The sequence below is a fragment of the Ursus americanus genome, chromosome 33 (genome assembly GCF_024610735.1).
Source record: "Ursus americanus isolate L20-20 chromosome 33, mUrsAme1.1.p, whole genome shotgun sequence".
NCBI lineage: Eukaryota > Metazoa > Chordata > Mammalia > Carnivora > Ursidae > Ursus > Ursus americanus.
The window spans coordinates 5,574,082-5,590,240 of NC_142159.1; the positions used below are offsets into that span (position 1 = coordinate 5,574,082).

At 48.4% G+C, this 16,159-nt stretch overlaps 2 protein-coding genes across 2 annotated transcripts in view; one reads left to right on the forward strand and one right to left on the reverse strand.

Moving 5' to 3' along the window:
- The window catches only part of CSMD2 (CUB and Sushi multiple domains 2), a 571,607-nt gene that overhangs the window by 251,774 nt on the left and 303,674 nt on the right, over positions 1-16,159 (forward strand). The gene's annotated exons all lie outside the window — the stretch shown is intronic.
- HMGB4 (high mobility group box 4) lies at positions 6,191-6,772 on the reverse strand. The gene has a single exon (XM_045782385.2). The coding sequence runs from the start codon at positions 6,770-6,772 to the stop codon at positions 6,191-6,193; it is 582 nt and encodes a 193-aa protein (XP_045638341.2).

The following is a 16,159-nucleotide window of genomic DNA, read 5'->3' on the forward strand; positions in this document are numbered from 1 at the left end:
TTGATACCATAATCTATATTGTTCTCTCTTTTGATTTGTAACAAATTACCCCGAACCATAGTAGCATGAAACAACAGCATTGACTAGCCTAGTTTCTGGGAGTCAGGAATCAGGTGGCTGATCTCCGTCTGTCACAAGGCTGCAGTAAAGGTGTGCACAGGAGCCCGGGAGTGGTCCAACTCTGAGCTTCTTCGTGGCTGTGGGCAGGGTTCCTTCCTGGCAGGCAAGCCACCCTCAGTTTCTTGCCACAGGAGCCTCTCCACAGGACAACTTTCAACATGTCCGTTTGCTTTGAGCAAGCGAGAGAGACAGACAGAGATCGTCTTTTGTAGCCTAGTCACTAGTAAAGAAGTGACATCTTATCAGTTTCGCCCTATTCCGCTCATTAGAAGTAAGTCACTAGGTCCAGCCCACACATAAAGGGAGGAATTATACAAGACTGTGAATATCAGGAGGTGGGGATCACTGGGAGCTACTTGAGAAGCTGAGTGTGGGCGACAGTGCAGAGGAAGCAGTGGCTTGATTATGCTACGTCAGACTCCCATAGGCGATGGGCAACCACTGAAACACTTTACTGTTGAAGGGGAAGTCTTACAACATCAATCAGGCAGCCAGAGCAGAGAAGGGATTGGAAAGGGAGCAGTGGGTAGTGAGAGCTAGTGCATGGAAACTTATAAGGGGATGGGCCACTCGAGAATGTTCATGGCATCCCACCAACCCAGAAGTCTAGACCAGCCTGGAGCATCACATGGCCCCATCTGGGCCCCTGGCTAAGCTTCCTCCTGCTTCAACTGCCCTTTTGTTTGTTGTTCTCACCTCTTTTAAACCATCCTTTAGAGACCAGGGCAGGCACCCTCATTCATAGGGTACTTCCTACACACCAGACTTCATTTACAATGATACGTCATTTATTCTCCAGCACACCTGTAGGGCAAGTATAATTTGGGAGAGTGTGATTAGAGGTACATGACAGGACAAGGGAGCATCATTGCCTTGGTGATATCACCCTAAGGACCATGCCCTATCCATGGACCTGATCCTTGAGCTTAACAGCCCAGAAATTGGATCTTGTGGTCCTCAAACAATTGATGATTTAGTGGAAGGTAAAATCAATTATAAGATCCCAACACAGTGGGACGCCTGGGTGACTCAGTTGGTTGGGCATCTGCCTTTGGCTCAGGTCATGATCCCAAAATCCTGGAATTGAGCCCTGCATCAGGCTCCCTGCTCAGCTAGGAGTCTGCTTCTCCCTCTCCCTCTGCCTCCACCTCCCTGTTCATGCTCTGTCTCTTTCTCTCTCTTTCAAATAAATACATAAATAAAACATATATTTAAAAAAGATCCCAACACAGTTGTGTGTTCCAGATGGTAACCAATTGTTTTGCAACTGGTATCAACTTCTCTGTTGGGATTTAAGGCAAACCCAATAAATAAATATGCTTATTCTTGTCAGGTTTGGAATCAGTGGCGGGTGCAGGAGAAAGACAGATGAGGATCAACCTGTTGCCTCTATTACCAATGAACTAATTGAAGCTCAGACCTGAACACGTTCTGCAGCCAAGTTTTTTTGGGGGAGGGGGGAGAAGGGTATGGTTAGCGCCTCTTCTCAAACCCACTAGGCAGATAAGTCTTGCTTCTTATTACTCTTCCAAGTGAATGCCCGGGTTGCAAGAGGGAGAAGCATTCCTCTGTGGGCCTTCAACTGGTAGCATCAGTGTCACCTGGGAACTTTTAGAAATGCAAATTCTAGGTCCAACTCCCCCCAAAATTGAATCAAATTCTAGGAGTGGGGCCTAGCAATCTGTGTGCTAACAAGCCCTGAGGCAAGCCTAATGCAGGCTCAAGGTTGAGAACCACTGGTTGAGTGGAAGCTGTTCCACATGCACATATGAGACCTGGGAAGAAATGTCCTTATGGCATATTCTGCCACCCATGCCTACCCTTCTCCCCATCCCTGGGGAAAATGAATCACAGGGGTAGAAGTTTTAGACTTTCCATGTTTGATTTTTAGCTTACAGCTGCTCCAACGAGTACCAAGTAGAGGGTCCTGATTATTTCCCCTCCAAAAAAGAAAAATGTCATGGGTTTGGTATTTGTTAGCCTTGTCTCTTGCTCTTGCAGACCTTGGAGGGGCTCTCATCCCCTCGTTGGCACTGAATGGTTTCTGAAGATGCTAAAATGACCAATAACCAGAAGTCAAAATGAAAGCACATGGCTCTCCCTGCAGAAAACTCTGTGGCTCCCCATTGCACTTAGATTTCAAAATAAACTCCTTTCCAAGGTCTGTCCCACTCCAACTGCCTCTCACACCTTGTCAGTCTGGCCTCCCTACTCTCCCTCTAATATGCCGAGCTCACTTCTGCCTCAGGACCTTTGCACTAGCTGTCTGCTACTTGAAGAACTCTTTCTTCAGACCTTGGCATGCCTGGTTCCTTCTTGTCCTTTAAATCTGAACCCAGATGTCATCTTTGACCACTGATTTAAAGTGCCCTCAACCCCACTTGTCATTGTTTATCTCATTACCCTTGTTTATTTTCTTCAGAGCACTTGACACTATCAAAAAATGATCTGGTGTGTTTATTTGTTGACTTATTATCCGTCTCCCCCTCCCTGGAATGTAAGAGATCAAGGACCTTGCTGTATTCCTAGCACCAGAACAGTTCCTGGTATATTGCAGGCATAAGATTTACATAAATATTTGTTGAATAAATGAATAAATGAATGAATAAGTGAACATAGGAAAAGCTTTGGGAGAGAAGGATCAGGGTGCAGTGATTCATTCATTGAGACAGTGATGGGCCCAAAGACTCTGCCTTCCTCTTCCCAAGGACAGGGCCACAGAGCCCAGCTGAGTGGGTCTGGAATGCTGGCACCACACCAGCCTCCCTGCCTGCTTCTCCTCTAGCCCACTGTCTTAGGCCTGGCTCCCCCTTCTCCTCCTCCTCTTTCCCTCCCTCTGCCTCACTGTCATTCCATTACAATCATTAGAAACCTGCAGATTCACACCCTCCTGTCGACTTTTTCATAAAGGAATGTTAATGGAGTTCTTCTTCAGCAGGGGCGATGCAGACTGTTGTCAAAACTCTGACTTGGCCACCCACATTCGTGTAATTAATCAAACAGGAAACCAGAAAGGGGCGGCATGAGGGCTGGGCCTAGCTGTGTGGTGGCCGTCTTCCCAGAGAGGAGTGTGGTACAACACACAGCTGCTGCCCACCGAGAGCCTGTAGGTCAGGCTGGAAGCAAGACAACCCAACTGGAACCACTACAGAGGAGTACAAGTCAGGATCCAATCTGCCCTGAGGGGGAGGGGCTCCTCCACCTTCAAGAGGATACAAAAGAAAGGAAATTAAACAGATAAAGTAGAATCTGGAGGGAGAAATAAGGTTAAAGACAGTGTCTTCTAAAATTAGAAGGAAGCTGGCATTGATGGAGTACTGTATTGATTATCTATTGCCATGAGGCAAATTACCATACACTTACTGGGTTAAAACAACACACATTCACTATCTCACACATTCATTGTCTCTCAGTTTCTGTGGATCAGGAATCCCGTAACAGCTTAGCTTAGCTGTGAGGCCTCACAAGGTTGCAGTCCAGGTGTCAACCAGGACAGGGTTCTCATCTGGAGGCTCAACTGTGGAAGGACTCACTTCCCTGCTTATGTGGTTGCTGCAACACTCAGTTCCTTGTGGTTGTAGGACCAGAAGCTTTAGTGTTTTGTTTTGGGTTTTTTTTGCGGCTGTTGGTCTGAGGCCCCCCTCAGCTCCTAGAGACTGACCATAGTTCCTTGCCACGTGAGTTTCCCCAGCTTGGCCACTTCATCAAGTCAGCAAAGTCTCTAGAGCAAATCAGGTAGCAAGATGGAGTTTTATAGATCATTACATAATCACAGAGGTCACAGTTCATCTCTTTTGCTTCATTCTATGGGTGAGTCACAGGTTCTGCCCATGTTTAAGAAGGGATGGGACATGGGTATGGACACTAGCAGGGGTGGATCATGAGACAGCCACCCTAGAGGCTGCCCACCACAGTACATAATAGGTGTGAAAAACTGTGCCAAATGCTCTTGCATGTATTATATCATTTATTCACTGAAACAACCTGTAAAGTGAGCATTATCCCCATTGCACAGGGGAGGACTCAGAGGAGAGAACTTGCCCAAGTTCCTGCAGACATTAAGATCAGAACCACCTGTTTCACAGCACTAAGCCAACCTGTGCAAGCTTAGAGGGCTGAAGGATTTGCATCTTTACGATGAGGAGTAAGGGCCTGAGGAAGGCAGGGGAATTGGGTTGCAAGTGCATTCTAGCTTCTTGTGAGATTTGAGACCAGGAGAAAGGGATGGGTGTGGATTACATGTTGAGAAAGAAGAAAACTGAGAGTACTTATGTTTGATGATCTCTGTTTTCTCAATGAAACAGAAAATGAGGGCGTCTCCTGAGAGAGTGGGGGTTGGGATGGAGGGGAAGCAGAGCCAAGTTGGAACAACAGCTGTAGGGAACGGGGAATGGGAAAAAGGAGTCTTGCCAGCACCAGTACAAGGTTGCCAAGTAGGATAAAGCTGCTTCCTCCCTGAAGACTTCAAAGGTTGCCTTGGTAGGGAGTACCCACTCCCACCCCCTGGCATTCTGTGTAGCCTTCACTTTCATCGTGCTTTGTCGTGCTGTAGTTTATGCCCACATCCGTCTCATCAGAAGGAAAGTTCTTACAGGGCAGGAACCTGACAGCAGTCTATGCAGGGCCTCCCGATAACCAACACAGGATCTGGCACACGTGAGTCTTCCATAAATGGCCTGACTCCAGACCTTGAACTTCTGAATCACTCCACTGTATCACCTTCTATTCCCTAAAGGCTCTCCAGTTCTATAAGACTTTTCAAAGTATGTATTTTTACTTTTGTTTTGAGAGTAAAAGTTCGAATAGCAGTAGAGGATGAAGTCTAAGTCCATCCTGGAATAGGAGTGGAGATGGAATTAGGGAAGTCTGTTGCATGCATAACGCGGTGACAAAAAGGCAGTTTTACATTTTGGCCCAGTCTTTTTGATGTTGAGAAGTCAGGAGCCATTTCAAAATATTCCATACCAACCTATATTGATTGATAAGAAGCATTGCTCATGGTGTGTTATTGCCTGAACAATACAGCACCGACACAGAACAATCCCATTTGTGTCAAATTACCACTTTTGACTCATTTTAAGTGGCAGAACCCTAATTCAAACTGCCTTAGACAAAAAAAATGAAACATCATGGGCTCATCTCCAGTGAAAAGTCCAAGACTATACTCTGATGCCAAAAGGACTAACATTTTGGTCCAAGAACGAGGCAGATGGCTTGCAGCAGCCTCAGGACAGCGCTCTCCCCTAGGACCCCATGCACAAGTTCTGTGGTCCACTCTGATTGGACCACCCTGGGTCACATGCCTGTAACTGAACCAATCAGTGTGACCAGGGGACTTCAGAGGCGGGTGCTGTGAGCAAGAGGAGAAGGAATGGATGCCCGATGGTCATAAAGGCAGTAACTGTCCACTCCATGTGTTCTATGCTTCTAACCACAGACAAATGATTGGGTGGATACCCACCAAAATCATGACAGGTTTTCTCCAGGTCATAGGACTTGGGCAGAGTCAGATGCCCGTGTTTATAAAATCCGCCCTGCATTCCATTCCCACCAGAGGAGGGACCACCCTGGGGGCTCCTCCTGGCGCGCCGATGATACCTAAGGCTCAGTGGAGGAGCAGTTCTGGAATTACTGAAGAAACCAAGACCCCAAAGCCCACCTCAACTCCAGTTTCCCAGCCTCTGCTGGGGCCTCAATTGGGAGCCTGACCTGAACTCCAGGCCTTCTGGCCCTGCTGGTGAGGATGATGGCAGGACTGGCATTCATGCATCTGACCCTGAGGAGGGTCTTCTGCCCGAAATAAGCACTTGCAACCAGGATGCCCCTACCTCCATGACTTCCACTTTACACCTGGAGACTCCCATCCCACCTGCCCAAGCCAAGCCCTGTAGCTACTGACCTCACACACCGCCTTTGCCCTTCTCTCAAAGCCAGCCTTCCCCAGGATCAGCTTCCAAACCCCAATCTCAACCACCACCCCACTCACTTCCTCAAAGCAGCAGCAGCGTGGCCGCACTAACGCCATACAGGAGACCAGCGACAGGCAATACAGTTGAATGGCATTTTATTTCTAATTGGATCCATCAGCTTTGTCCGAGTCAGTTTTCCCTCTGCGCTGGTTCTTAGCTGACCCTTGGAGGCCCTTCCTGGCAATACGTTGTTTACGGTAGATTTCCAATTCCTCTTGGTATTTGGCTCTCAGGAGAGCTGCTCTTTGCTCATACGGTTGCTTTTCAGCATCTGTTGTTGCAGACCACATCTTCCCCGAGGCCTTTGCCACCTGCACTACTGACCAGTTCGGATTCTCCCTCTTCAGCTGGGCATAGTGGTCTTGGCAGAAGAGCAGGAAGGATGATGGGGGGCGTCTGGGCGCCTGGGGGTCCCGCTTTCTCCGCTTTTTCTTCTTGCCAACGTAATTCATCATCTCTTCCTGGTACCGGGCTTTGTCGAGCTTGGCCAGAGCTTCATATTTGGCCTTTTCGTGCTTTGAGATGGACCTCCATTTTTCCGAACACTTTCTAGAGAACTCTTTAAAGCCAAGGTAGGTATTTGGCTGCTGCTCCTTGAACTTGTTCCTGTAATTCAGCAAAAAGTGGATGTAAGAAGAGACATTCACCTTGGGCCTCAGCTGGATCTCTTTTCCCATGTTCATAAGGTCATTTTTTTTTCTGGATTCAGTAATTTGGACAGCAGAGACTTCTGTCTCCACACTCCAGGAGCAATCTAGAAGGTGCTCTGCTTGCGGTGAATTTTTCCCTCTGCAAGAGCTCCGGTCTGCCATCAGCCTTTTCAGTGGTGGTGGCATTATTGAGTCAGAAGAGGGGACTGTGACATCATTCACCAGCCTGTGGCATTTGCATATGGCTACTCTTATTGGTTGGCTACTTGAGGGTCCATTTCTGCTTCTCATGTGAGATGATGGTTCATCCAGAGGAGGCTTGGGAGCAGGTCTTCCCCTGGAATATTTCTCCTTGCCTTCCTGGAGGCAATGGGCTTTGCTCAACTATGGGAGCTTTCAGTCCTTCGGATGTAGTAATGAGCCATGGGGCCTGCCTTCCTCACCGTAAGATTGTCAAGATGCCACATGATGCCTTCCAAAGTCAGGATGGAAATAATGAACGCGAGGAGGTGGATGGCTCTAGAGCTGTCATGATAAAATGTGAAGTCTTTCTGTTTGCCTTGAATGGTGGCAGCTCATGCCGTTCAAAGAGTTTAGTAGTAACTCTAAAAATAATCAGGTATGACAGCCGTGACTCGGTTCCTGTCAGGACAAAGTTGTCTAATTTAAAACCTGAGCACTTGGGCTATATACATCTGAACTCTTCATTTCTCTGAAGAAACTGGGGTGGGGTGGGCAGAGGGAGGAGAACCTTGAGGGGTTTTACTCATTAAACTTGAGTCCATGAAACTGGGGTCAAATCCTTGGCTATCAGGAGGCCTCCCTGCTCTCATCTCTGGGGTCCCTGGCTCTCGGGGTTAGAATACAGAGCTCTAATGGCTACGCTCAAACTAGTTGGCTTCTGACTTTTTGTGAAAGCCGTTGACAATGTTCTACCAGTCTTCCAACTGAAGGTTAAAGAAAAGACGATAAAAGTGTCATCTTGTGACCTTTGGACACTTTGAGGTCCTTGCTTGTATGGCACCGGGGTTAACACAACTGGTGGTTGATGATACTACCAAATATATAGGACTAGAAAATGGAGCCTTGTTAACAGAAAAATGAGGGTAGAATAGCCTAACAGGTGGGAGTCTGAATTTGGACTGATTTGCTTGACTCAAGCCTGTGCTTCTTGCTGCCCCCCCAGAACTTGTGCCTTGGGGGCCAATGGCTCCAGCGTGCAGCTTCAGCAACTGAGCCTCGCAGGGAAACTTGCCTGAGACTAGAGCACGTTTCCAGGGCTCCCAGTCCACTCCCAAGCCTCCCAGACTGCCTTCAACTTCCATCTGCTGTAAAGGAAAGATGGAAATCGATGGAGTCCCCAGTCCTGAGTTTGAGCCCCGGCTCTGCCACAAGGTGGCTGGGCTATTGATGCTAGCCCCTTCCTTCCTGTAAGTCCCTGATTTCATATCTGTAAAATGGGTGCTTTGGACTGGCCAGGAAAGACCCTCCAGATAACACGCTGTAGTTTTGTGGCTGTATTTAGAGGCCTATACGATCTCAGATGCCAGCGGAGGAAGTCTGGGCTAGTGGTGGGTGCAGTGGGGTCAGGCCAGTGGGAACAAATTATTCTGAGCACATTTCTCAGCATGGTTAGTGTTCATCACTCTGGTTCTCTCTCCCAAGGGCCAGGGGTTGGCTCACCTGGTTGTTGAATTTGAGCTGGGCTGCCAAGGTCAATAGGACATAGCTCTTTTCCGAGATGGAAGGACAGGTTGTGAGGAAGAACTTGGCTAACATCTATAGATAAGAATCAGACTCGGCTCAGTCTCACAAAAGCCTCAGCAGCTCATTTGTGCCTCCGTTCATGACCTTCTACCCTTCTCATGATGAAAAGTTCCAGAAGGATTAATCCTATGATAATCATCTAGAGCCTAGCAGGTCTAGGAAGACAAAGAAGTAAAAGGTAAAAGCTATGGCCACCCTGTGGTGTTTAGGCCACACTCTCGCCTTGGAGGGATGAAGTGAGGAAACAGTCTGGAGAACCTTAGGGAGGGTCAGTACGGCTGGCTTTCTAAGTCAATGCTATGTGCACTGGTAGCTGAGTCTTTCCAACCTTCTCCACTCTGTTCTATGTGCCCTGGGAAGCCGACCCACACAGACCACATCAGTGGGTCTCACACCCTGTGGCTTCCATTTCAGTTTGGTCACTGTGGTTCCCAACAGTAGATCAGGAAGAGAGGAAGGTGATGTCAGGGCATTTATTCTCCTGGCTTCCTCCTAGAGAGGTCACCTGGAGCTGGCTCTCGGACCCTGGACTCCTTGGCTCCTTGGCTCCTATCAAGTTGTCCTTTCTAAATGACTGACTCCTTCCAGCTTCAGGAATTGCTCCCTCTCCTTGTCCCCTCTTGCCAACGGTGGTAAGAACTATGCTTATACTAGCCTCTGAGGACTCTGCTATCCCTCGTGGCTTTCCTACACCTTGCCCTTCCCTTTGTAAATAACCTCTTTATTAAACACTCCTCAAATTATTCTCATTTGAGTGGCCATCTGGTTCCTGCTGGGACCCTGACCGATGTACCATGTTTCCAGCTTTCCACCATGAACAGCCATGGAGGTGGATAAATAAAGCAAGTGTGGGCATCGGTCCGGGATAGAAGGGTATTGAGCTACTCAAGGCCCGAGGACCCAGCAGTCTCCCAGCCTAGAATGTTCTGCAGGGGTAAGCAGGGCAGTAGCAGAACGGGGCCACATGGCCTCCAGAGAGGCATCTAATATCCCTTGTATTATAAGATGACCTCTAGGCAAGGGCATTGGTCTGGAGAGCCAGATAAGAAAGATTTTCAGCTCTGTGGGCCATATGGTTTCTATTGGACATACTCAACTCTACCATTGTAGCTCAGACGTAGCCATAGACAATACACACACGGAGGAGGGTGGTTATGCCTGCAATAAAACTTCACAAAAACCGGCAGATGCCTGGAGGTCATAAACTGCTGACATCGCAGGCTGGAGCTATGAGTTCAGTGTTTTCTAATTTGTTCATTGCAGTTTACAATAAGAATTACATTTTACATCATGACCCGTTTGTGCACAAGCATATTTCATAATATTTATATAATGCTTAATGTGTGCCCGTCTCTGTTCTAAGTGCTTTACTTATATCAATTCCTTTAATATTTATAATAACTGTGTGTGTGTGTGTGTGTGTGTGTGTGTGTGTGTGTGTGTGTTGTGTTGGGGGTGCTATTTTTTTTAAAAAGATTTATTTATTTTAGAGAGAGAGGGAGCGAGCATGGGGCGGGGGAGGGTCAGAGGGAGAGAGAGCCTCAAGCAGACAGCGCTGAGCTCAGAGCCTGATGTGAGGCTCAATCTCACGTCCCTGAGATCACGACCTAAGCTGAAACTTAGACTCCGATACTCAGCCAGCACCACTAGGTGCCCCTGGGTGGGGGGAGGGGGCGGCTGCTATTTTTGTTCCTATTGTAAAGATAAAGGTCTCTAAACAGAGAGTTTACAGTAAAAAAGTTATAACAAATGATACTTACTACGTGTGTGGTGCACTCTTTTCTATGCCATTTCTGTTATGGTCTATTTTGTTATTCAAAGTGCAACCTGCAGACTGAGCTCATGACCCACTGTAACTGTGGGTTACAATCCATGGACTGGTTTGAAAAACACTATCTAGGCAAGCCGAGGGGAAGCGCTCACCTTAGACACTGTGAGATCCTCTTGATTTAGCGATGATAACGGGAAGTGGAAAGAACATGGTTTTGGGAGCCAGGCAGACTTGAATTCAAATTCTAGCTTTGCCGCTTATGCTCTGGGTGTCACTCATTACAACGTTATCAATAAAGAGCAGTGAGGTGGTAATAAAGCCGTGGGGAAGAACTAACTAAAGCGATAGGAGTAACAGACCCGATACCCCCCCTACCACGTGAGCTGGACGTCGGGACTCACTTCTAATGAATAGTGTGTGGAAAAGGACAAATTGTCTTTCTAGTGGAGAAAGCTGACAGATACCACCCTAGCCAATAATGGTATTCTTGCCCTAATTCTGTAACCCCTGGTCTAATCATGAGAAAATATTAGACAAACCCAAGGGGTATTCTACAAAACATTTGACTAGTACCCTTCAAAAATGTCACGGTCTCGAGAAAGCAAGGAAACCCTGAGAAACTGACACAGATTAGAGATCAAGTAGACTCGACATCTCAGTGCTCTGGGAGATGCTGGACCAAGAGAAAAGGCATTAGCGGAAAGACTCAGGAAATCTGAATGAAGTCTTCCATTGGGCTCACAGTACCGAACCAATGTTGACTTCTGGATACAAGTACCATGGTCATGTAAGACTCTACTGTTAGAGGAAGCTGGGTGATGGGTCTATAGGGAATTTCTGTACTATCTTTGCAACTTGCAACTCTAATCTTATTTCAAACGAAGTTGTTCCAAAATCTCCCACACTGACAGTAATGCGCACTCAGAGTTGACACACCGTGCTCTTGATCTGTCTCCTCCAGAAATCTCGGGGCAGATCTGAACCTCACTTGTAGCAGCACGTGCTCTTGGCATGTCTTCTGTCACAGTGCTCCCCGAATTAGGGACCATGCTGGCACCACCTGAGAAGCTTTCAAAAATCCCAGTCCTCAAGGGTATTACATCAGACTGATGAATCACTGACCTCTACCTTTGAAACCAATAATACATTATATGTTAATTAATTGAATTTAAATTAAAATAATAACAATAATAATAAAAATCCCAGTGCTCAAGACACAAGAAGAAGAGCAAAAGAACCTGGGCTCGGACATCGGATAAATGCTTTGATGCTTCCTCGATTCCCCCCCCCGACCCCCTTCCTGTGGGGTGGGAATCTGCCTGCATGTGCCCTCTGAATGGAGTATCTGTGGTAGGGCAGAAAATGGCTCTGCCGGGATGCCCACATCTGAAACCTGGAAGCCCATGACTGTGTTACCTTCCACGGTAAAAGGAACTTTGCAGATGTGATTCTGTTAAGGATTTGAGATGGGAGGGTTACCCTGGGTTACGTGGTGGACCTGATGTAATCACCTGGGTCCCTATAAGAGGAAGGCAGGAGGGTGAAAGTCTGAGATGGGGATATGGTGGCAGACGCAGAGGGTCAGAGTCAGAGATCTGAAGGTGCGGCACGGCCGGCTTTGAAGATGGAGAAAGAGACCACAAGCCAAGAAACGAGGTGGCCACTAGAAGTTGGGCAAGACCAGCAGGCAGGTCCTCCCCTAGAGTTCCAGAGAGCGCAGCCCTACAGACACCTTGATCTTGGCCTGGTGATACCCATTTTGGACTCCTGCCCCTCCCCCCACCCAGAACTGTAAGACAACTGTGTTCTTTCAGGCCACGAAATTGGTAGGGATTTGTTAAAGCAGCAATAGGGAAGGAATACAGTGGCTTTCTCAGCCAGCTGGTGGTCTGTAATGTTTCCTGTGCTATTCTTAACCCCTCCTTATGTTAATAAAGATGAAAAATTTATGCCACCGCTTATTGGATTAGTTGTGGGAGCAAGGAGCGTGATCTACTCAATTTTACACACTCTTCTTCACTCACTTGCTGACTCATTAAGTCACTAATTCACTCGTTTGCTTACCAATTAATTCACTCTTAGATTCTTTCAGTTCATTCACTCACTTATTTGCCACTCGTGTATGCACGCACATGCACACACATCTCAATAAATAGCTGCGTTGTGGAGCAATGTGGCTGATTCTTTGACGGCCACTTATAAGCAGCATTTGAAGGATGGATATGTCTTAGGAAAGGAGGTGGTGGTAGAGAGAGGCATCTGAAATTTCCTGGAAGCCAGACTGGTGGAAAAGACAGGGTCACAAGCACTAGGCCTAGGCTCTTTGGCACTAACCTCATGCCAAGAACTATTACTTAATCCCATGTGACCATAATATTTTAATAAGAATGATGACAGGGGCGCCTGGGTGGCACAGCGGTTAAGCGTCTGCCTTCGGCTCAGGGCGTGATCCCGGCGTTATGGGATCGAGCCCCACATCAGGCTCTTCTGCTATGAGCCTGCTTCTTTCTCTCCCACTCCCCCTGCTTGTGTCCCCTCTCTCGCTGGCTGTCTCTATCTCTGTCGAATAAATAAATAAAATCTTTAAAAAATTAAAAAAAAAAAAAAAAAGAATGACGACAATGTTTTAAGTATATCGTCTCCAGAAAAGCCTAGAGAGGAAGATAGTTTTGCAGGGCCACGTAGCAATGAGTGCCAGAGCCAGGCCTCAGACTCAAGTTGGTTTGACTCTCAAGTCCATGTATTTTGCCTCTACTGGGAGTCTAGGAACTCCATTGGCTAGGGCCAAGGAGAGGAGGAAGCCAACAAGAAACAAGGCCAAGTATTGCAGGAGGAGGGCAGGTAGAAGGAGAATAAGGTGTCTAAATCTCAACACGTATGCGATTCAGGGGAGACACTTCTCATTTGGGTTGATGGATCTCTTGTTCCAGATGGATCTGGTCAGTTTATCCCCAGTTCATAGAATGCCCTGAGTCCTGTGGGTAGACTGACTTGGATAGCCCACAGAACCACACTAGCACGTGCAGATACAAACACAACCTGGGTCTACTACTACTGAGATCACGGGCTGGTCAAAGTGAAGCGTCTACTCCTAGTCCAGCGGCCTAGTGGGCAAGCGGATAGGAAGTGGAACAGATAATCAGGCGCAAGCATGTAATCAGCATGGCAGGGGCCAGGCATGCCTGCTTACCTCTGACAGGACACAGCAAAGGAGGAGAGGATGAGGTCTAGAACAAGACCAACTTAGGGGAGAGAACGCCCACAATGACGCTCACAGGCCTTGACAGAGCCCCTCCATTATGCCACAGGGTAGGAAGAGTAGTCCCTGATTTTTTTGTCTAGCCCCCTGCCTCTTTCAACTACCATGAACATCTTTCATTTTGTCTGCCTAACACCGACCCCTCCCTCCCTCTGAACACATCCCTTCTTTTGGAGAACTGTCCTCCAAACAGTTCTAGCAGGGGCCTATGCTCTTGGCCCCAGGAGTAGGCACCCCCCCTAGCTGGACTAATCAGAGGCTTCCAGTGACCTTTTCCTAATTAGAACTAACGGAAGGGATTTTTGTCTTGTTTCTGGAAGTGAAGGTGTGAGGATGAATCGGAGCTCCTAAGGGTGGTCATAGGTCCAGCTTGAGCGTCGCCATTTGACGTGGAAAGCATGAAGCCAGCAGACAGAGCACAACAGAGATAGGGCAAAGAGAGAGGGGCTTTGTGGCATTTGGGTCCCTGGGTCTAGTCATCCCTGGAGCCAGCTATGGCTTCACTACAGCAGCCAGTCATTTCTTCTCTATTCCAAGCTGATTTGATCTGGATTTCTGCCACTTGAAACCAAAAGTATTAGCCCAGATGTGATAGAGGTCAGCGATATGAGAAGACAGGAAATCTCCTCTCCCCTACTTGTCCATTCTTTCCTTCCTATCTCCTTCCTCTCCCCTCTACTTGCTTTTGCTCCACTGTACTAATGGCTAGACATCTGGTTTGTTATTCAGAAAGTGTACATACGACACCGGCACATCGTTGGCCCTCAATAATAATAGCAAAGGGTCTTTGAGCACTTGCTATGTGCCAAGCACTGTACTGAGAGCTCTTATACCTATTACCTCACTGAGACGTCCTGTCAACTCTATGAGGTGGGTGCTATTGTTATCCTTAGTAAATAGAAGGGGAAACTGAGGCCCAAAGCCGGTCAGTTACTTGCCCACAGTTAGACAGCTGGTTAAGTTTAGAGCTGAGACTTGAACCCAGGCAGGTACCTTCCAGGGCCCATGTTCCTAATCTCCACCCCAGACTGCTTTCTATTCAGTAAGTGTTAGCACTTTGCCCATGAGTCTCCCTTGCTGCTTGGAGACATGCTGTGATCGAGAGTATGTGGCAGCTGTGTCTGGAATCCTTAGCAGGAGTTTACGAGCATCACCATATCACCCTGAATTGTCACAACGCACTGTGAGACACACACTGGGAAAGAGAGACTCAGGGAGGTGAAGCAGTCTCCCAGGGTCACACAGCCAGTGGATGTGGAGGCAGGATCCAAATCCAGCTCCATCTGACTAGGGTACTTGCTCACTGGCCTTCACATCCCTGAGATGTTTTAGACCATCCGTTCTCCAGCCGACTGGAGGCTCATGCCCTCAGCCAAGGCTTCGGAGCTGCCCGGCTCTCAGGCAGGGCTGGCTAGCTGCTTCCTCCTGGAGGGGGAGGGGACATCGATGAGGCTCCAGCTCAGAATGGCAGTCGAATGGCAGGCAGAGGCTGGCATGGGAGGCTCCTCCGGAAGCCATCTGCAAACATTTCCTCAGGATGAGAAGTATTATCCAAATATAATCCCCAGAGGCCTCTACAAGACATACATTGCACCCTCCCTGGGCGGGGGACAGGCCCCTTCTCTGACTCATGTCTGCCAGTGACAGGTGGAAGATGGACAAGGCTGAGAGAGCAGGACTGGTGGAGGCCAGGCTGGAGCCACTGAGGGAGAAGGGAAGGTGGCTGCCACGGGGACCGGCTACCCTGGGTGCCATTCAGAGTGCCCTGTCCTTTTCCCCCTGCACTGCCCTGTGACCAGACTGGATGCAGGCACCCTTACTTCTCCAGGGAAACCTAGGCCAGGTTTCCTATTTAATCCCTGTGTGCTCTGGAAGGTAGGGTTCAAGGCAATGATAAGATCCCATCCCTTCTCCTCTCAGAACTAACTAAGCAAGGGAGGAAAATATGTCACACTTGTGAGGCACCTGCTGTGTGTCAGGCACAATCCTGGACACCTTACATACACAAGCACAGCTGTTCACAGGACTCCCATTGCACAGATGAGGAAACTGAGGCTCAGAGAAATTTTGGCACATCCCCATACTTACACAACTAGTAAACGGTGGAGCCCAGACTCAAATACAGGGCTGTGTTGATTCAAGAGGCCAGGCCCTTAATCTTTGACCTCCTTAAACCTATTGCCTCTGTGTAGAGGAACAAGATAGGTGGTGACCCAGACAAGTGGGATCTCCACATAGGCAGAGACCTGAGCCAGGAAGGCGAGGGGGTCCAGGGAAAGTGTGAGTGTGCCTTTGTCACCACGCTCCTAGGGCACCCAGGTCTTGGGCCGGTCCTGATGGGGAAGGCTTTAATATCTGAGGCCATGGGACCGTGAGGTCTCCAGGGGAGCTCTCCGGTCTAACCTGGAGCAATAGAGACTCGGGCTGGGGGCAGGGAATGGCTGGCTAAGGATTCAGCAGCAGGGCAGAGACTGCGCTTAGATTCTGTCCCAGGCAGAAGGCAGCAGGACGTGGAGGAGAACAATGTACGAGGGGCAGCACGTTGTGTAAGAGTGATGGGGCGGGGGCACGGACGGAAGAAACGATGCCGGTCCACCCCCTCCCCTAATCTCCCTCCTGTGCA